Source organism: Crocodylus porosus, unplaced genomic scaffold (genome assembly GCF_001723895.1).
Source record: "Crocodylus porosus isolate Cpor-Errol unplaced genomic scaffold, CroPor_comp1, whole genome shotgun sequence".
NCBI lineage: Eukaryota > Metazoa > Chordata > Crocodylia > Crocodylidae > Crocodylus > Crocodylus porosus.
The window spans coordinates 87,364,677-87,386,299 of record NW_017728918.1 but is presented as its reverse complement, the minus strand read 5'-3'; the positions used below and the strand labels follow the sequence as shown (position 1 = coordinate 87,386,299).

Here is a 21,623-nt window from a genome sequence, read left to right as displayed (position 1 = left end):
CAATGCTGAACAGCTGAGCAAATACTGAGGTACCTAATGCAAGGGCGACTGGTGCCGTGGCAAATGGCGGCGGCATTTGCCCCCCCAGCAGCTAGTCAGTGACTTAGTCCCCCCACGGCTGACTGTGCTGCCGGGGGCTCCCCACTGCGCACCGCTGGCATAGGGATGGCAGGGATCCCTTCCCCTGGAGCCCCCAACTCCCTGGCCAGCACTCTCAGGGGGGGCGCCAGCACTCTCGCCTGCCCCCCCGCCATCGCCTAAGCAGGGAGCACTGGCCGTCAGGGGGTGCACCAGCGCTCTCAGGGGTGCACATGCACCCCTGTGCACCCCCTACACATCACCACTGACCTAATACATCCACTGATTTGTTCTTTCTGTGTTTCTATAGCTTACTGCCATTTTTTTGCTCTTACTCTTCCTGTTCCCCTACTGCACTGAAGACAGATTGCTTAATGTGTTTTTTTTCACTCCTATTCGTTCTGATTTCATCATAAATCTTTTGGGTTTGTTTCTTCTGGAAAAACATCTCACTTCATCTACAACAACCGTATCTGTTATCTAGTATTTTGTGTTTTATAATTATATCCAGTTTTGCAAGCATTTCTCAATGTCAGTCATTATTCTCTGGGCATGGATCACAGGGAAGAATATTCTGTCACATTCTATCCTTGAAAATACTGAGAGACTATATCTAACATTTTTCTACGATAACTAATTAATTATAACACAGAATCATAAATCACATGTTTTAACGTAGATCTATTAGAGAGAGTGACAGGAACAAGTCACATTGGGAATTTTTTGATTTAGCAGAAATAATAACTTTTCTAAGGAAAGGAGAAAAATAAACTGGTTTTACCAATCCAAAACATTCAGAGACAATATCTAGGGTAAGCCAAGCAATTTCAATAGCATTATTATTTTACAGAAAAGACACACAGTTGCCTATACTGCCTCTTCCTCAAAAAAACACCAAATACATTTAGAAAAAGCCAGTCCAGTAGCTAGCTGTAAACTGTGGTTTTGTGCTTTACAGTATTATAATTTTAATCAGACTGAAAGCATTATTGTACTGGTCATGTAAAAATGTTGAATTGTATGATTTCCTGTCACACATTCACAAGTTAAATCTTTGGCATTAAAACTACACTTTTTCCCACATTAAGCATAAAGCAAAGCAATAGTGCAAAGCAGTGGGAACTTCAGACTTGCTGGTGCCACACAGTTGAAAACATGAATCCATACTTTATCTGGTTTTACCACTTGGCCATTGATTATTTTTTCTATTAAGGCATTATCAGTCAGTGTCAGCTTTCAACATCTGTCCAACTCACAAATTTTGCTCTTGAATAATTTTTCTTGTACACAAGGATTTTTTTCTTTCACAAGGATTTTCAGCTGAAATTCTGCTTCTCTGTTCAACCCAACCATTCACATCTCAGATGCTATATACTGATATTGCCAAAGCCATCCATCAAACACTCTTAAAGGTTTTATGTACTGCATATGTTTCCAAAGAAAGGATAAAGGTTTCCTTGGCAGACATAAAACCTGATGTACAAAATACACAAATTCAGGCCTCTTTAAAAAAAGTCCATGTACTTTGATAACTGAAATAACTATACAGTTCTGGAAACTCACCTGCTGTAATGCATCTATCAATCCAGCCTCCTACAAAAAAACTCTCTCAAAACAAGATAAAGTTATCTAGGTAAGGTTGTATCAGGAATTTTAGCTTATATACTTGGGTATACAGCTTAAAACAATCCCAGTCAGTTGTTGAACTTTATTTTCTTGATCTGTTAAAAAGAAACTAATACTGACTTTTGTTGGGTGCATACAAGTGTTATGTTTCAAGTGGGAGAATCACAGTTCTTCTGGTAGAAACTGGAAGTGTTCACACAGTTTCTCCCAAAACAAAAGTGGTGGTATCAGGAGAAAACTAACCCAACTCCAACCAAGTAGAAGTATCTCTTGGGAGATGCTTCTTCTAGGAGAAGGAATGCATCTAGGATTACCCTTCCCATACAAATCACAGTACCATCCTCCAGCATCTCAGAGTGCATTACTTCAGAGCAGGCATACAGATATCAAAGACAATGCTAAGTCACAAAACAGTTACACAAAACCAGATCTCAAGCTAAGAGCAGGTAGTATTTTATTTAACAGAATAAGGACAGTTGGGACACTGCTGTCCTCTAGAGCAAAGAAACTATTTGACAAATATCACTAGCTAATGGAACCTGATAGATTCCATATACTTTAGTGGGAGATGTGCTGCCTTCTCAGTAGACAACTTTTCAGTGGATTGACTGCATTTTTTTTTTCTCTCTCATCTCCTTAAAAGGCAATTTTTCAACACATACAGACACTAAACTGGGCAGCAAAATACAGCCATAATCCTCCATCCCTCCCTTCTTTTTAAGAAAATAACACAATTTTTTTTGTGGAAAAGGGTATTTTTCTACTTTTCTGGTGTATCAAGGAATTGAACTGTATTGATTTTCTGTTTTAGTTTTATGTCACTTGGAGCAGGGATCTTTCCTTTCTCGAGGTTCATGCAACAAGGCCAAGCCAGAACCCTAGACCTAGCCATTCCCAATCAAGACATCAGAGTAAGTCATCCCCTGAACAGGGACCACCTGCAGCAAGCCTGGAACTGTACTTTGGTCCTAGCAGGGCCAAGTAAGGCAGATAGTTCCCTGAGGCCACAGGAAACAGGCCCCACCTGCTCCAGCCCTTAAAATGTAGGTACAGCCTGCAGTATCCCTATCTGGGCAAAGGCAAAAGTTCTTGCTTCTGACCTCCCATGCATTTCCTTGCTAGGCTTCTGGTTTTCATTCCAACTTTGGCTTCCATTCCTGGTAAGACCCTTGGCATTCCCTGCTCATGATTCTGGGTTGGCTTTCAGCTCTGGCTTTTGGCCTCTGATCCCAATTAACCCTTGACTTTGGCTCTGGACTCTGGCCTGACCTGATTTATGGATATATCAGAATCTAGTTCTGAGGCCAAACCCCTCTGGACCCCAGCTCCCTGGGAACCAATCTACTATCAGCATTCAAACTAATTATAAAGATGATTTTATTAAATTCCTAAAAATCTTTCTACTAATATTAGATTTTTTCTAACACCTTTATAAAAACCACACATAAACACTCCAAAATATCTCATTTTTTATCTTGAAAAACTGCATAACAATTTCATTTTAAAAAGTCTATGAAAATTTACAAATCAGTTTATTCACATGCAAACAGGTGCCATCTATCAGTTTAAAGTAATTTATTTTAAAATTTTAATTTAGTCCTCAGAATTCCTATTTTTAGAAATAAAAATTGATGCTGACCTGGACTAAGAGATGACCCAAGCTGGAGAAATGTGTGTCATTTTCTCTAATGTTATTAATCTGCTTCACTAACTGCAGCAGTATTTCCACAGCTCCTTTGTTGGCCATTTCATTAAGAAGAGCTGCATTTCCAGAAATGAATTTTATAGCCCCCATACAATAAAGAAGAGCTTCATTGTTTGCTTGTAAATCTTCAATTCTCAGGACCTCCAACAAATAATCTAAAATAAAAATCAGCATTTAGAAAGTCTGACACTAACATTTATAGCCATCCCTGTCCTTAAAGACAAACATAGTTGCAAAAGAAAACTGTGGTTATAAACTTTATCATACTCTTCTTTTATGTAAGTTGGTAGATTAGGTATCTGGATTGAAATCATGAGCAACTACTGATGTGTGGCAGAAAGGATCAAAAAACTTTGGTTTCCTAGTCTCTAGAAAAGCACATCAATTTTGAAAAACCAGTGGTCATCACTAAAATCTTTGATCAAGATTTTCAAGGTATTTTAAGGGCCTTACTTCTTGAGTGCTCAGCTTGGAACACTGCACGCTGGCCTATTCAGCAAAAGAGTATTCTCAGCACCTTTTGAAAATAAGGCCTTTTTAAGGTACCCCTATTATGCACCAAAAAAGTCAGGCACCTAAAATCCTAAAGTCAATGGTTACGTTTGAAAAGTTTGCCCTTGGTATTTTTTAACTTTACATTTTCAAGCAGAATCAGGAGGATATTCCGTACCAGATAACAAAACAATCCCAGTCAGTTGTTGAACTTTATTTTCTTGACCTGTTAAAAAGAAACTAATACTGACTTTTGTTTCTTTAGTCACTTTCAGTTCAAATAGAAGAGAAACAATTTTCCCATCCCATTTTAAACATTTCTTGCTCCACATTAGAATGAACCGAAGATCTTACAACTGCCTAGTGGTCAGGAGGATTATCTGGGATGCAAGAGACCTAGCTAAATCAGAGCAGGACCTTGAAACTCAGTCTCCTGCCTCTAACGTGAGTAATCTACTCAGCAGACTGTTTTCTATCCCAGTTTCCCCTTCTTGCTGAAGTTTCCTTTTATGAATCAATAGTTAAATACACAGAGTACAAGAAAGGGACTCTGCCCCTATAGCCCAATGATTAGGACATTCACACAGGATAAAGCTGACTCAGGTTCAATCCACGTTCTGAATCAACACAGCAGGAATTTATAGCTGTGTGTCCTATACCCTATGGAAGTGTCCCAAACACTTGGTTACCCTACAGCAGCAATTTTCAACCAGGAAGGAGGGCACTGTGGTACCCAGTGTCATCGCTGTGGCATCTCAGTGTCATGAGATGCTTTTAAGGATGAAGAGGGTGTCATGCAATATTATAGCACTGTTAGGTGTACAAACACCCATGTGATTCACAAGATAAACTGAGACACATGAATCTACAGTGTCAAAAATATTTTGAGTTTTTTGCAACAGAAGAATTGTTCTATTTTTTCCACAATCAAAAAATATGTGAAAATGAAGAGCCGGTATTTTGTTTGGAATGCCTCGAGTTTAACAAGTTTGATAACCACTGTCCTAGGGTAAGAGCTTCCTTTCTGATCAGAAATTTTACTCTGGACCTGGAGAACCTTTCCCAGGTAAAGATTTCTAAAAACTGGTACAATTCCACAGAACGTTTCAATTTCAACAAATTTATATTTTATGATGAAAAAATCAATTCTCTCATGTTTTGTCTGATTGAAAAAAAAATCAGGTATTTTCTTTAATACTAATAATAATCTGTACTCAAGTAAAACATTTAATAAGCAATTACTTTAACCATAAGGAAACTTTTCCTTTTTTCTATCTACATATTAGTGTCATAAAAACCCTTTCCATCAAAATCCCACTTAAAAATTAGTGAAGAAAACCATGGGAAGACAGGATTGAAGAGAAAATGATGTTGTTTATATAGACATTTTCAATGTACCTACCTAGATTTTCTTATAGTCCTCATCTCCCTGGAAGGAGTACATTTGATTTCTGAAATCGTTGTGGAAGTTTCTCTCTCAAAAGGCCTTTTGCATTTGCTTTGTACCCGGTACAATTATCTGGCCTAAGACTCCATTTCTACGAACGTGCTTAAATTTAAGGATGCAAGTTGTCCCATTTACTTCAATGGGACTAGTCAAACTCTTTACTTAAGCACATCTATTAAGTACTTGAGATATTCAGGCCTAAATTAGTAAGCCATGTAATAAAGTTTGACTGAAAAGGAAATAAATTAAAAATAGGATTGAACACCACTCTCTCACTTGTCCATCATTTCTACACTGCGTATATTTTTAAAGTGTGGAATTCAGTTTTGGCACAAATTTAACTATCAGAATTTTTCTACAGAATGTGAAGGACAAACAATTTTACTATTTCAGCACTTAAAATTTATTTTAGCGCATGTAAAACAGAATACATACCCAATAGTTTGTCATTTTGGATAAGAAAATCATTTTTTTCATTTCTGCAAATTTTAAATGCAAGTTTGCACACACTAAGCATATTCTTTCCACTCACTTTCATCTACAGAGAGAAAGAGATGAAACAAAAATTATAATTATATTTTTGTGAAAATGAAAATTTCCCATATTATTTTAAAAGTTGGGTATATGGTAATCCTGTACTTCAGAAGTCCCAAGAAAAGCACCAACAACTAGTTACTGGGCCTGTTCTGGTTCTGAATCGAGTATAGGTTTTGCTATTACTTCACTGGAACAGAATCGGGCTTACAGAATTCAAAGATTCTAAAATCTTAATATGTAAAACTGTAAAAAAAAAAACCCTTAAAAATTGTATATGTAGAACTGTAAAAGGACTGCATACTACTATTTTGCAGGTTTTTAAAAATCATTCTTACAGTATAAAACAATAATTCCTAATATGATTCTTCCCTTGAGTAGGGTTACTTGTTTATTCATTAGCAGCCACACAACAAAAATATAAGAGGAGTTATGTTGGATAATCAAATAAGACAAAATAATACATTTCTTAAATTCTGCACTACAACCAAAAACATGAACATTTTTTATTTTTATCTCCAAGTTAAAAGATACATGAAAATTGAAGTAAAAACAATGTGATCACTAAAAACTCTATCAGGAAATGAGCTAAGTAGGAAGGTCAAAGTACAGTCTTAGCTGTGGATTTTACATCTTATCAGTAATATTAATGCCACACCACTGCCTTATGAAAAATAAATTTTGTCAAAATACAGTTAAAAGAAATCTCTTAATAAATCTGATGCTTACCTCACTGCTACCTCTAAGATTTGAAGGCATATACTGATACTAACATTAATAAAACAACAGTTTTATCTATCAACATCTTCCGTAACATTTTCATGTACACAATTCCTTAAAGAGGCCATAGGCAGAGGTGCATCTATAGTGCTACAAATGTTGCAGCACTTTGAAGTGCTACAGAAATGTAGCAATGCCAGACATGGCTAAACACTGAAGCCCTCAGCTGCTTGCTGCAAAGGCATTCTGCATGCTCTCCAGCCCAGGGGCAAAACATGGTTGCTCAGCTCTGCAGTTCTGCTTGCTTCCTCCCACAGCAATAGCGGAGCACTATGGCAAAGAGGAGGACTGAGAGACTCCCTTCGTTGCTATGGTGCACTGGAGACGTTACCAGTGGTGCTACCAAACACAGAACTAAGGTGAAGTACTTGTTTAATCCAGAAACATGTTTGTGGTGCTTCTGCCATTCTGTAGCACTATCTAGGATATGCATGTCTGTATGCTCAACTTCCATAGCAACACAAATGTAATATCTGTCCACAGTCAGAGACTGAATATAGTAACAAAATGAAGAAAACTTGGCATATTACAATTAAGGTCGCCAGTTACAACACCACTGAATTAAATGATGAAATAGATAAGTTTACTGAACTATTTATTTTAAATTATATGAATTAAAAGTTGTGGTTAACAGCTTAGTAGAAGTCTTTTGTTGTGAAAGGTATGGGATATAGTAAAGTTAATTAATTTGCTAAAAAAAAAAAAAATTAATACTAAATATTTTCCTCAATTGCCTATTTGTTGCAAAATGCAAAAAAAAAATAATCCAGGTTTTTTATTTCAGTTATACTGTTTTCTGAAATACTTCTAAGGCATTTTAATTATATCTCTTAAAACATTTCAATGCTGCCTTCCAACCCAACAGCAAGTAGCAGAGATGATTAGGAGGAGTACCACTCTGCTGCTCAAGTGTGTAAAATGCAGAGTGTCCTAGGAGTACTGACATGCTGCTGCATGCATCATGCTTGGTCCACTGGAGGATTCATTCCATCAGTAATGACATTAGCACAAATAAAGAGGGTGAGAATTTCAGAATTACCTTTGGAACTCACGGGATCACAAGGATCACTAAGTTACCACAATGTTCACCAGGTACTCTAGTTTGAGTTGTGTGAATACCTCAACATTTATTTACTTCCTAATTATGTTTAGACTAAATCCCAGCTTTGGTGTAAAACTCTGTGAACAACTAATTTTCATAAGCTAAAGTCCAAGTAAAACTGGGAACTGGAAAATAAGAGTTCAACTCTCATTCCTGTCGCAGCCTGTACCATCTTGGACAAGTCACTTAATTTTTTGGATAAGCATCACAAAAAACCTTTCTAACCCATTTTGGTATCAGAGAACCCCTAACCACCCATGTTTTCTGGGTACAATGGACTTAGGCACCTAAAGTTATTTTGCTCTACGTGCCCATGGTGCTGCCATCTTGGCTGGCCTGAAAATCAGGGCTTGGGACAGCCATTCAAAGAGCCTGGGCCTAAATTGATTCAATCTTTGCAGGTTAGTTTAACCTGGCTAGGCTGAACTGGTTTGTAAATGTACAGACATCCCCTCTGGACTGAAGAAATGCTGGCGCACACCTGTAGTGGCTCAGGCTAGAAGCTGGGGGGGGGGAGGGGAGAGAAACTCTTCCCTTCCACAATGCTGAGCTGAGGGGAAGTATGGCCAGGCCTGAGCAAATTTGAGAGGACGAAAGATTTCAGAACATACCTCTGCTTCTATGCTTCCTACTGGCTAATTCAGGTGTTGCTCCCCAAACTCAGCATAGTGAATGTTGTAAATCCCAATCCTAGGCACCTAAGCCTTCTGACCTAAACTACAGAGATCTTAGATGCATATTTCAGGTTTGTTAATTTCACTCTGGATCCAAGTATCCTTTATGATTTTTGACCTCGATTCCTCCAACCCTCCTTAGTATAACAACCAAGATTATATTTGCATTCCCATGCCCTTTGTCTTGTCTATTTAGACTGTAAACTGTCTGGTGCAGAGACCATCTCTCAAAGGTACACTTGGAGAGGTTTCAAAGGAGAGGGGGAGCCACTGTGCTCTGGACTGTACTGCAGTTATTAGTTACCTGTGCAGGAGCCTGTAATGAAACAAAAAACTTGAGCTGCAGCCAGACACCTAATAAAGTTTATTTGGCTACAGAAGGGGGCAAGCTGAGGGATGAGATAATAAAAGAAACAGAGCTTTTGATGGGTCTGAATAAATTCAAGTCAGCACAGCCTGATGAGCTTCATCTCAGGGCCCTTGACAATACTGAAGGAACTGAGAGAGGTCATCTCAGGGCCCCTGACAATAATATTTATAAAATTGTCAGAGATGGGCAAAGTACCAAGGGACTGGAAAAGGACAAACATAGTACCCCACTTTAAAAAGGGAAAAAAGGAGGACCCAGGGAACTGCAGACTGGTTAACCTCACCTTAGTACTCAGGAACTTACTAAAACATACCCTAAAGAACTCCATTTACAAACACTGAGATGACAAAATCTGGGCTATTGTAGGGAAAGGAAGATTCTTCTACAAGCAGCCAGAATGGATTTAAGATGAAAAAAACCCATGCTAAACAAGCATTACTTCACTGGAACAAAATCAGGCGTACAAAATTCAAAAAATCTAAAATCTCAATATGGAAAACTGTACAGTACAGTACTTCTTTAATGAAGTAACTACTTGGGTGCATGAAGAGAATGCTATGGATATAGCAGTATAGTATTTACATCTCAGAGGCCCTGACAATAATATTTATCAAACTGTGGGACTTCAGCAAGGGTTCTGACAAAGTCCCATGTGACCATCTCATAAACAAATTGGAAAATGTGAGCTAGGCAAAACTACTGCCAGGTACGTAGATAGACAACTGTCTCGATAGCTACAAGCAAAGTGTAATTCCAAATGGATCCATGTCACAATGGTAGGAAGTTTCAAATAGAATCCCATAGGGTTATCCTGGGCCCAGCATTGTCCAACGTGATTTATTAATGTTGGAATTGGGAGTTTCTTCAGCAAAGTTGAGCAACAACTACAGGCTTGGCAACACCAACCTGACCAGCACTACAAATGAAAGAGACCTGGGGGCAGTAACAGACCACAGCATGAATATGAGCCTGCAGTGTGACTCTTGCCAGCAGGGAAAATAATACTCTGGATGCATTTCCAAAAAGACGAAGGAGGTGATTCTTCCACTCTACTCGGCACTGGTGAGACCCCAACTGGAGTACTGCATCTAGTTCTGGGAGCTGCCCTTTAACAAGGACATGGTAAAACTTGAGACAGTCCAGAGAAGGGCCACCCATATGATTAGAGGCTTGCACAGCAAGCCACATGAGGAAAGGCTGAGGGACCTGGGACTCTTCAGCCTAAAAAAGAGAAAGCTGAGAGGGGATTTGGTAGCAGCTTACTGCTACGTCAGGGGAACATATCAGGGGCTCAGTGAACAACTGTTCACCAGGGTGCTCTTGGGGAAAACCAGGAGTAATGGCCACAAACTCCTGAACGACAATTTCAGGGTCAACATTAGGAAAAACTTCTTTGCAGTTAGGGTGCCCAGACAGTGGAATAAGCTCCTTCCAGAGGTGGCACAATCGCCTACCCTGGAAATCTTCAAGAGGAAACTGGACAGTCATCATGCTGGGGTCACCTGACCCCACCTGTCATTCTTCCTACCTGGTGCAGGGTGCTGGACCCAGTGATCTTCCAGTCCCTTCCAGCCTTACAATCTATGAGTAAGTTGCAGATGACACAGAAGTGGGAAGGACTGCAAACACACTGGAGGATGACACTGCAATTTACAGGATCTTGACAGTTTGGAAAGCTGGGCTGGAGCTCACAGAATGAAATTCAAGGCTGATAAATGCAACTTGCTACAGCTCATGAAGAATAATATAAAATAAATACAAAATGGGTGGCACCTGGCTGGATGGTAAGACCATAGAAAAGGGCCTGGGAGCCTTAATAGTCCAGCAATCTGCATTGTCACAAAAGGTGAATGCAGTTTTGGGATGCAACAAAAGAAGCATTAGGTACAAGACACAAAAGGTGATAGTGCCTTTCTATTCAGAACAAGCTAGGCCTCAACTACTCAGTATTGGTTAGAGCTCATCTATTCAGTACTGGTTAGACCTCATCTAGATGACTGTATACAGTTTTGGGATTCACATTTCAAAAAGGACAGAGGGAAGTTAGAGAGGGTCCCAGAGGTAGGTGACAAAAAATGATAAAAAGGCTTGCAAGGCAAGTTGAATGAGAAAAGCTAGAAGGAAATAGGCATTTTTAGCTTGCAGAAAAGGAGCCTAGGAATGGACATGATAGCAGTCTTCAAATATCCAAAGAGCTTTCCTAAAGAAGGAGGGAAAACATCTTTTCTTTCTTGCTGCAGAGAGCAAAATGCGGACCAATGGCTTGGAGCTGCAGCAAAATACGTTTAGATTGGGTATTGGGAAAGACTTCTTCACAGTTAGAACAGTGAAGCAGTGGAATAGACTGCCTAGGGAAGTTGTGGACTGTCCACCACTGGATGTGTTCAAGAAGAGGTTAGATAAGCACTAGTATAGGTAGATTTGGAAAGCCTATGCCTGTATTCCACTATAGGTATTCTCCCATGCTTCTGGGCTTTGCTGGTTGTCAAAAGGGGCCAGGAAGGATTTTTTTTTCTCCTTCTGCCACTATAAGTGAGGGGTGCGAGTTGGGTTAACTTCCTCAAGAACCACTGGCTGTTGACTAGAGCCAAGGCTGGGGATTTTGACTGGGGTGAACCAATGCTTCTTCTGGGACTTAAAGTTTCTGGTTAGACGGTCTTACCCCTCCAACTGCCATATTTGGAGTCAGGAAGGATTTTTTCCCCCATGTCAGACTGCTATGGAGGTTTTGCCTTCTTCTGTAATGGAGATGTGTCCCTCTTGGATGTCTCAAACACTTTTTAACAACCTCTGAAGCAGCAAAATATTAGCCATTGTGGTCCCCTCTGCTTTCTCTGTAGCAAATTAGGATGCTTATGTCTTGTGGCTGTATCAGGATTGACCGTGTAGTTTTGCTGTTAGGTTAAACAATGGATTTACACAGGATCATTCAGTTAGGGATCGTATGTAAGGGGGCCTTCCAGCCACCCTGCTTTTCTATGATTTTATGAAATGTAGCAAAACTATTCTAAATTTAACCCAGCTTCATCCGCATTTAAAGCTGGGGCGATTTAGCTCACTTGTATCACTAAAAGCTCATGCACATGTAACACTTGTTGCATGCTCCTGAGCATCATTTCCTGCTCCTTTTACAAGACAGTCCAAGTATATTTTTCTTCATGCCCATGTGTCCATTTTGAGCATAACATAATAGGGCTCCCACCTCAGTTGGGGTCCCTGAATAATTTTTAAATAAATAAATACTACATAATAAGAGAATGAGATATGATTCCTGGATCTGTCACTGACTAAATGAACTGGCCTCTGACAAATAACTTAATCTCTCTGAGTGCTTCAGTGCCCCCATATGGGAACAATTTTATTTACTTGCTCTTAAAATCACTTCGCATCCTCAGATAAAAGTACTTTAATCAAATATTATTAAAAATGTAACTTATTTTTTAGGTTTAGTCTTCGGTTCTTAGCAGATTGAAGGCTACTAATACTCGAGTAAAGAATGCAACATTTGATTAAAAAAAGATTCACAGATACAGTATGTTAATTATTGCATTCTAATATGTTACAAACTAGTATTTAAAAAAAACAACAACTTACAGCCAGAATAATTTTTGCCAATTTCAGGCAAAGTGGGTCTGAACCAATATCAACCAGTTTATATAATGTCTTCAGAAGCACAGTTCTTCTTTTAAATCTCTTTCCTAGCATATGCCCTTCTTCCAAGGCTTGCTGGAGACTGGTACAGGCAAGGCAGAGCTTTTCTATATTGTCTTCTATTTGGGTGGAGAAAGTGAAAGTTAACCATTATAGACAAAATACAGATAAAAGTTTGCATAATGGCATAAAAAAATAAATCTTCCAATAAATTTCTTAGGATTCTGGCCTGTTAATAAAAGTATTGATAGCATTGGCTGTACCACAAAACATATTTTGATGTTGTTGTTGGTTTAAAAACAGTAGCTCCTGTTAAGCCAAGCGATTCATAGAGCCAACAATGACATCCATTTACCTCGTCGTCTTTAAAGAGAAGACAAAAATGAAACTTTTTTTACTTTTAATAATTAGACTAACCAGATACCGGGTATAAACCTTGGAGAATCTGGATGGATTCACTGAAGAGCTCTGCCAAATGTTACAGGCAAAAACTAACTAACTAAATAAATAAATAAAGCTTAGGAGCATTATTCTAGCTACAAATCCACCCCAAAGGACATCCTATGCCAGCTGCTGTTAAGGGTTCAAGTCTGAATTTATACGCAAGATCCTGAACACACAAAAGAGGTTCAAAATGCACTCAAATAGATCTTTGTTTATAAAATAACAAAAAAGAAAACCTGCATTGTACCAAAAAATCTACACCCTCAAAAGAACACAAATACACATTTATAAAAAAGAATAAAAGGCCACATCTATTCTCTAAAAATTAAATATTTTGTGTCTGAATTACTGGTTTTCTTTTGTTTTGTTTTGCTTTTTGGCTTGAAGGCTACATCATTTTGTTTGTTTTTTGTTTTAAGGCTACATCAGTAAGGTACATAAAGTATACTATAAGCTTACCTGAGATACTGCCATTGTGAGTATATACTGCATTTCTCAACACGGACATACTACTGTAATACCCATGTGGACAGCAGGTAGCTCAAACAAATCTATATTACTAGAGAATTATACAGAATTTTAAAGAAATATCATGCTATATTTGACGCTTGCCAAACTATCCTATGTAAACATACTGGATGGGTAGGTGATTGTCAATATTTTTAAAAATAAAGGGGTGACTTGTATATTTTATTTGCTAAATAACTTCAAAAATCCTCATTAGTCACACAAACTAAGATTTTAATTTTTGTTTGTTTTTTATTACAATGAATTTAGTATTTGGGAGAGGTGCTTGACTGGCAAAGAAAATGCATGAGAACTTTACTTAGCCACCAGACTTAATAAAAAATTATGATTAAAAATAAATAAAACCACTGATTATGTTCAGATTATAGTAATTTTAATAAGTCTAAGAAGAAATTTGAATTTAATATAAAATATGGTTACGTTTAACATTTCTTAAAACATTTAAATGAAAAGATACATGGTGAAATTGTAAGACTATCAAAAATTGGGTTACAGGTTGCGTGCTTTTTCTCTATAAAGAATGAATCAGAGAAAAAACAGGTACCTTTCAAGATCAAATAATACACACTAGGCTTTATACTATAGTAAAGGACTAATGTTGCAGGCAGATGTACTATCGGGTGCAAAAGATAGGGAAGTAATTACAGGTACCGTAGATCACCCTCTGATTACAGGAGACAGCATTATGTACCTCGGTGGCATCGTACACTAAGCCCGCCTTCGTGGTCTCATGCTTCTATTTTATAGCTTCTCCCTATTTGAACTGTGTTAAGTTCTGTTTAAAAAGGTACGCAGAAGTTTATGCATCTAAAACATTTAAAATCTGTTCTGTTTAATAAAAATTATGCTATATGCTGTTTTGTGCATGTAGTTAAAGTCCACTTACTATCCTGGTGTCAAGCAAACACATTAATCACGAATAGAAATTAACTGTCTGGTAAATAAGCAATATCTCATTCATATTTTTTTAATATATTAAAATTTAAAATTAGTATGAATCTGCCAATATTAAGCTATATATGTAATTATTTAAATAGATGTATCGTTACAGTGTACCCTCCTGCACATGAAAAAGATTCATGAAGTCTAGGGTATGTACCATATCTATTTAATTGTCATCAGGATGCTTTAATAGTTTAACCAAACAATGAAAATACACCTTTTTTTTAAAGAAAGTAACTGAAGTACAGTCAAAGAAGTCAATTAAAATCAATTAACTAAATTGAGGCTTTCCACTTTCTGATTTAAATAAATACACTCTTTTGCCCTCAAAATGGGAACATCTCTTGCAGTATCAGCGCTGCATCAATACATTTCAACTTTAATCTAGGTAAGTAACAACATAAGATTATCTCTTTGGTCTCCCTCTTGAGACAACCAGTAACAATTGTGGCAACAATATCTATCTTGTGGGTAGCTGTCCACTTGTGACATGAGATGAGACAAGGCCATCAACCTACTCCCACTTCTGCCAGGGGAGCAGGAGTGTCACAGAAGTGAAAATGGAAGTTATAGCTCAACAATAGTTGCATTTCACTGCATGTCACGAAGCTCAGAGAAAAAAAATCCACATTTTCTTTTGCTTACCCCCCAGCAACTGTTTTTTGTACAAATGCCTATATTTGCCCTTAGTGAGTAAAGCAGTATTTTTTTTTGATCACATAACAATAATCTGAAAACAGAATGCCAATCACAGGAACTCGGCTGATAACTTCAGAATTAAAATCAGATTTCTTTCAAACAAATTGTTTTCTAGAAATATATACTCTGAAAAAGAGCTTGTTTATTAATATACTAGCAAAGTGCCCATCAAGAGTGATGGGCGGGCAGCAGGGACAGAGTGCCACCACACACTGACATGCACTGCCACCACTCTGAATCCAGCCACATGCAACCCCCTCACTGCTCTGTGTCCGGCCCCATGCACCCCCCCACACCTGACACACACCCATCCATGCACATCCACCCACATGCCACACCCTCCACGAGGTATGCTCCCCTCACTGGCTTCCTGCACAGCACCCTGTGGCCGTGTGCTCAGGCAGGCTCCCCCTATGCGGGAGGGCGTGACCACAGGGTGCAGGCAGGGGGGCGTGCCCTGCCCTGCAGCCACATGCTGCAGCCAGTGGGCACTGCCCATTGTCCTCGTGGCATCCTGAGGCCGCGTGCCACACCTCTGCCCCAGTGCCAGAGTACCTGCCAGTTGTGGATGGCGGGGCACACATGGTGTGCAGCTGCAGGGTGCTGTATGGGGAAGGGGCACACCCCCCACACCTGCTCCTTGCACAGCACCCTGCAGCCACATGCCATGCCCCCCCCCTCTGCTGTGGGCCACAGGGGAGGCATGGTGTGTGTGGGGGGGTGCACAGCTGCAGGCAGCCTTGAGAGAAGTGGGCAGGGGGATGCAGATAGCGCCCAGCGGCTGCAGCATGTAGGCAGGTGTTGCCCCTCATGAGCAGTCCCTACGCAGCACCCTGCAGCCATGTGACCTGCGCCTGTGTTTTGGTACTCCTGGCACGTGGGGGGTGGGGAGTGTGGCATGGTGTGTGACCCTGCATGGCCGGTCCCCACAGTGGGAAGAACAGCCTGGCCCTGCCTGCCTCAGCCCCCACCTCTGCCTGTCTGTCCTAAGGCTCTAGGCTGCACATACGGACAGACAGACGAAAGTGGTAAGGCTTTTACTATATTAGAATTAACATGCAGAACCAAACATGTTTCTTCAATAAATTTGTGTAAGATTAGCTGAAAGAATTTAAAATACATGGCTGCCTACAACAGTAAACACTGTAGCATTACCAACAGATCCACTCATGGAATTAAAATGATGGAATTCCAATATTGGCGTACAAATAAATACTGTAATTGTGCAGTGAAGAGCCCAAATAAAGGAAGTACATCATGCAGCTGCAGAAGGGGTTGATTCCGTTATTCTAGCTTTAATCAACATGAATAGTCAAGAAATAGCAAGACTGTTATTATCAATGGTTTGTAGCAGTGTATTCAATTGACTGGTGGAAACAGACTAAAGAATAATTTTTTAAAAAGGAAAAATTAGATACTATGTTTAAAATTTTGAAGTTAAAAATTAAGAAAATACAAAATGTGCCCTTGTCCTTGCTCCACCACATGAGAATATAGATTCCACTCCATCTTTAGCTCGTATTGTATTTTCATCCTACCCTCTGCATCTTTCTAATTAACTGATTTAAATGAAGTCCCTCTAATTCCAGCAAGGAGAGATGGAATTAGGCTGCAGTTTTCAAGCTTTCTGACCAATGTTTCATGTTAATCAGCTGATGAAGTGTGCAGTCTTCCTAGAATTAATCCTGTACGTAGGAAACAATTAAGCATTCTGTGCTTCATTTTCCATTCCCTTGTTCTTCATGTGGTCATTAGCATCTGTGCAAAGTTTGCAAAAAAAATTATTCTGATTCTCCAGTATTTTATATCCAATACTGTACAGTAACCTGCCTGTGTAGGATAACAAGGGTTTCTGAATATACCTCAAAGAAAAAGATTTTATTTAATAAAATCCATTAAGGAAGGAAACTAAGATTTTTAAGAGCTTGTCTTCTATCTGCAAAAGTGACAATATTCAAGGTTAAGGCTTCCAAACCCATTTTCAGCTACTATTTTGTATCAACATTACTGATCATTACAAAGCTTTCCAAGACATTCAAAATTTACAACTCTGAGTCATACTCCAGTGGAAGCTTTAATTCTGATTTGCTCCCTTATGTAAACTTAATTCAGGCCCTTAACCTTCTGTCTGTTCTCTGTAAACCAGAGGTGTCAAACATACAGCCCTCAGGCAGGATCCCATGCACAGCGAAGACCCATCTGACCCACCAGTCTACTGGCCACTGATGCTCCCCACTGTCACTGATGCCACTGCTGCTTGGCCCCTGGTTCTGGCCTGGAAGGAGCCTCACAGTCCAGTTCCAGCCTGGGCCATGGACTGTGGCTATGTGTAAAACAATGAGCCTACTGCAGCATATTTCTCTTCAGATAACCACAGACAATAGACCTATGTCACACAGAGGAACCTCATTTGGGTTTCTTGGGGTTAGACCTAGGGCAGTTCTGCGACAAGTCTTTTTTATGTTGGTAAGTTACTGAACATATGAACACCTTTAGGAATAACTTACCTAATGATTGTTAACTCATAAGAATAGATGCCCGTAGTACTCTTCTGTTCCAACGTCTATTTCAGAAATATTGTAAAATATGTACTCACTATTATTGAATTATCCAAGAAGCCTTACTTACCACTCTCTAATTGACGCAAAATTGGTAAAATCTTTACATTCCAGTAGTTTTCTTCCTCTTCTGATTCATTTAGTTTTGAGTCATCCTTCAAACCTTCAAAGTACATTTAAGAGAATACATTAGAAGGATTTAACTGCAGCATGAATCTGAATTCAAAAATATTTTATTAATCAGGTTAACTATGATAATGCTGCATTTCACTAGCTTCTGAAAAGTCCACTTCATCCCAAATATGTATTTTTATTTAAAAAACTCTCAAAATTAATTATTTTTTGTATCTTTCTAAAAGGTATAACTTTAATTTCAACACATAATAATGATTAAGTTCAAGACCTGATACAGGAGGTACTGGTTGAAATTCTATTGCATGTATTATGCAAATTAAGATAGATGGTCATAATTGGTTCTTCTGGCCTTAAAATATATATATCTATTCATTCAATTTCTAAAAAAATGTAGTATGTAACTAGCTTATTATATGAATATAGCCACAGGTCTTCTTTGAGTAAAAAGATATACTTCTGAAGCAGGAATGAAAAAGGAACACTTTTTCAGCCTAACTCAAAAATTTCACTCTTCAGATTGCTGCACAAAATCTGGCAGAGTAATTTTGATTAGGAATAACGCAACACACACACTCACACAAAGGCTTTATGTAACCTTAACTATACTTATCTGATCCGATCACTCAACTGAGGGGACAGTAGTTTTAGGCTCAAGTAGGTAGTCAATATTCTGGGTTTTGTGGGTTGTTTCTGCTGGTGGACAAATTGTTAGGTATTTCGTTGATGGAATTCTGCCTATCTAAAAAGAATGCATACAAAGGCCATGCACAGTGGTTATGTTCCTTCCAGGAGAATCACTGCTCTCCTAGTAGAAAATGCACGCATAGATTCATTCACTTTCTCCTGAAGGAAGAACGCCTGCTCCAGGAGAAAAAATTTCCAGGTTCACACATGGAATCTCTCTTAAGTGAGAGATTCTCTCCTGCCAGAACAAATGGCTGCGCTGCTTGACTTCTCCATGACTGGGAGGAGTGTCACCAGTTTGGAGAAGCATGGGAAGTCTTTCCCTGCCACTCCACTCCCTCATAGGAATGGGAGGACTGGAGCAGTCACCGCTTCCTACACCTTCCCCAAACTGGCATTACCTCAGTCTGAGGACAGTGTGTAGAGCAGGGGAGCCAGAATGAACACCTATACTGCTCCCTTCTCTGAAAAGATTTCTAGCAGTGGAAATGAAAGCCTGTTCATACCCGGTCATGTTTTCCAGAACACAGTAGGAATCAAACTGTAATAAGCTTCCTCTCTCACAGATGGGTCTCTTTCCAACAAAGACTCTGCTCAAAATGCTCCCTTTCACTTTCTATCAGTGCCCTGTTTTCAGTCCTTCCATGCCACTTGCCTGTCCTCCTGAGCAAAAATAGACTTACCTTTCAACCCTAGCAAATATTTAAAAACATAAATCACACTGTTTGGCGACTGATCCATGAACACCACTGTTCTTTTATGCTATCCCTTCCCTAAATTGTCAATCTCTGTCTTGCAGTATTCAGATTCTTTACCTGCACTAATTTTTGCAAGGATCTCCTGAAAACGAGTAATTCCTCTAATAATTACAAAGCTTATTTTAATCTCAAAAATCAATGTGTTCATTACCAATTGGTAGCTATTAGATATTGTATCAATATTGTTCTTTAACTTAAATAGCTGTTCTCCCTCCCTGATAAATTTACCGTGCAAATATTTATACAACATAATCATATCTGCTCTCATCCTTCATTTTGCTGAGCTAAACAAGCCAACCTTTTATTTTCATCTCCATTTCCTTACCTATCCTAGTAAACTTTCCTTGCATACGTTCCAGTTGAATCTTTCTTAAACAAAAGTTACCAAAGCTGTCTACTGATACTTGCTCTTGTCTCTACTAAATAAGCCCCACTTAATACACTGTACAACTGCATTAACCTTGTTATGGCTGCTTCATGCTGGTGATGCATGGTTGTCCTACAATCAACCTGTATACCTGGGTCCTTCTCTTTCTTTGTTGCCTCCAGTCCACGACTGCACCCTCTTACAGCCAAAGTTCTAGTACTTAGCCCCTAAGTGCATGACTCTGTACTTTACAATATTTAACTCCATACTATTTCTACTGCTCCACTCCAGAAGGTTTTCTAATTCTTTCTGTGAAATAATCGAATCTCCTCCATACCAGCAATATCCTCATCTTCGTGTTATCTGCAAATTGCATAAATATTCACTAGTTCATGCACTGATGTTACTAATGAAAATGACAAGTAGGATGGGTCCCAAGACTGGTCTTTGAGGAACACCATCATTTTGAAGCATGGGGGCACAGGGACACCAACACACAAGACGCTCCAGGTGCTTTAATTAGCAGCAGCACTCTGAGCCGCTCTAAATAAAGTCCATGTCCCCCTCCCCCTCCGAGCACATGTATAGATGCCTATCTTTATGAACAACAACAAACTTCCTAATACTATATAGTAAAAGCAGAACAATAAACAGGAAAACAAGATAATGTGATTGGGGCACTGCCCTCTGCAGATAAGAGTACAGAACTTACGTAGACACGCTCAATACACAATACCTCACTCCACTAAATAATGTCCAGTAGTCCTGTAAATATTTGGACTGGATGGTAACCTGTCTTGTGTAGCCCTCTTCAGAGGTAACAGACTTTCCACTGGCAACAGAGGTAGGTTGCTTTGGCTCTTCTAAAGTAGCTTCAGCAACTGAAAGTGTTGATGGGTCTGAAACAGCAGCTGCTGCACTCGCCAGAATTGTTTCCACTACTGGTGCAATGCTTTCTGGTGTTGCAGAGGTCACATTGTCTGAGACTTGACCCCGCATGTGGTCAACATGACTGGAAAGTGTCTTTCCATCTGATGTCTGGGCCTTAAATGATACTGCCCCTGTAGCTCCAAGGACTGATGCAGGCATCCACTGTGGCCACGTTGCGTAGTTTTGGATGTACACAGGTTCATCTGATTCAAAGGTTCTTACAGGTGAAACATCAGGGTTTCTTGGAAAACTGGATTTCTTGCCTTATCTGGTATTCAACTGCCATACCTTGGTGGAGCCAATACAACCAAGCTTTCAGCTGGCAATAGTAGTTCCACTTCTGCAGGGCCATGACCTGTAGTAGCACTTGGAGTTACAACCTACTGTGTAAGAAATTAGCTAATTGCTGGTTCCAGTCACCATCAACAATTTACTTCAAGGCATCTCTAGTAGTTCGCGCCATCTGTTTGGTTTGGCCATTTGCTGACAGATGGAATGGTGCAGATGTCGTGTGGCAGAGCAATGGCATCTACCTGGAGAGGAGGATTCTAGCATCAGAACTTCAGAGAGCGAAGGAACAGGGAATTCAGAACAAGATAATGGTATACAACTCAGTGCGTCTTCGTTGGCTATTCACATTCCATGGCGATGTTGAAATTCATAGTAACTTGCATTTAAAATAAGGACCAACGAGGCATATGTGGTGAAATGATTCTTGGTCCATTCTTGGCGAATAACCCTAGCAACAGTTTATGATCTGCCACAGTTGTGAATCTGTGGCCATACAGTCATGGGATTTCTTAATCTCACTTACAACTATAAAAGCTTCTCTATGTATTTGGACATAATTCTTCTCAGTCTTATTCACAGTTCATGAAAGGTAGGCAATGGGATCTTTACAACCATTTTTCTGCAGGTGGTTAAGGAAAGCTCCCACTCCATATGGTGAAATACTGCAAGTAAGCAGAAATGTTTTCTCCATATCATAAAGAACAAGCATACTGTCAGATGACAGCAACTGCTTCACATCATTGAAAGCCTGGTTATGCCATTTAATCCATTTCCATGCAGCATCTTTATCCAAGACAATGCAAAGGCTCAGCAACTGAGCCTTCTGGG

At 39.3% G+C, this 21,623-nt stretch overlaps 1 protein-coding gene across 6 annotated transcripts in view; it reads right to left on the bottom strand.

Moving 5' to 3' along the window:
* The window catches only part of ARMC2 (armadillo repeat containing 2), a 165,676-nt gene that overhangs the window by 103,293 nt on the left and 40,760 nt on the right, over positions 1 to 21,623 (bottom strand). For all 6 annotated transcript variants that reach the window (XR_002101659.1, XM_019537869.1, XM_019537868.1 and 3 more), the window contains exons 7-10: positions 17,701 to 17,793; positions 12,403 to 12,578; positions 5,784 to 5,886; positions 3,344 to 3,564 (exon numbers count right to left, since the gene is read on the bottom strand). Coding sequence is in view for 5 of the 6 variants with exons in the window: in XM_019537869.1 (XP_019393414.1) it covers positions 3,344 to 3,564; positions 5,784 to 5,886; positions 12,403 to 12,578; positions 17,701 to 17,793 (593 nt within the window). In the remaining variant the exon portion in view is untranslated. The remainder of the gene's footprint in view (positions 1 to 3,343; positions 3,565 to 5,783; positions 5,887 to 12,402; positions 12,579 to 17,700; positions 17,794 to 21,623) is intronic.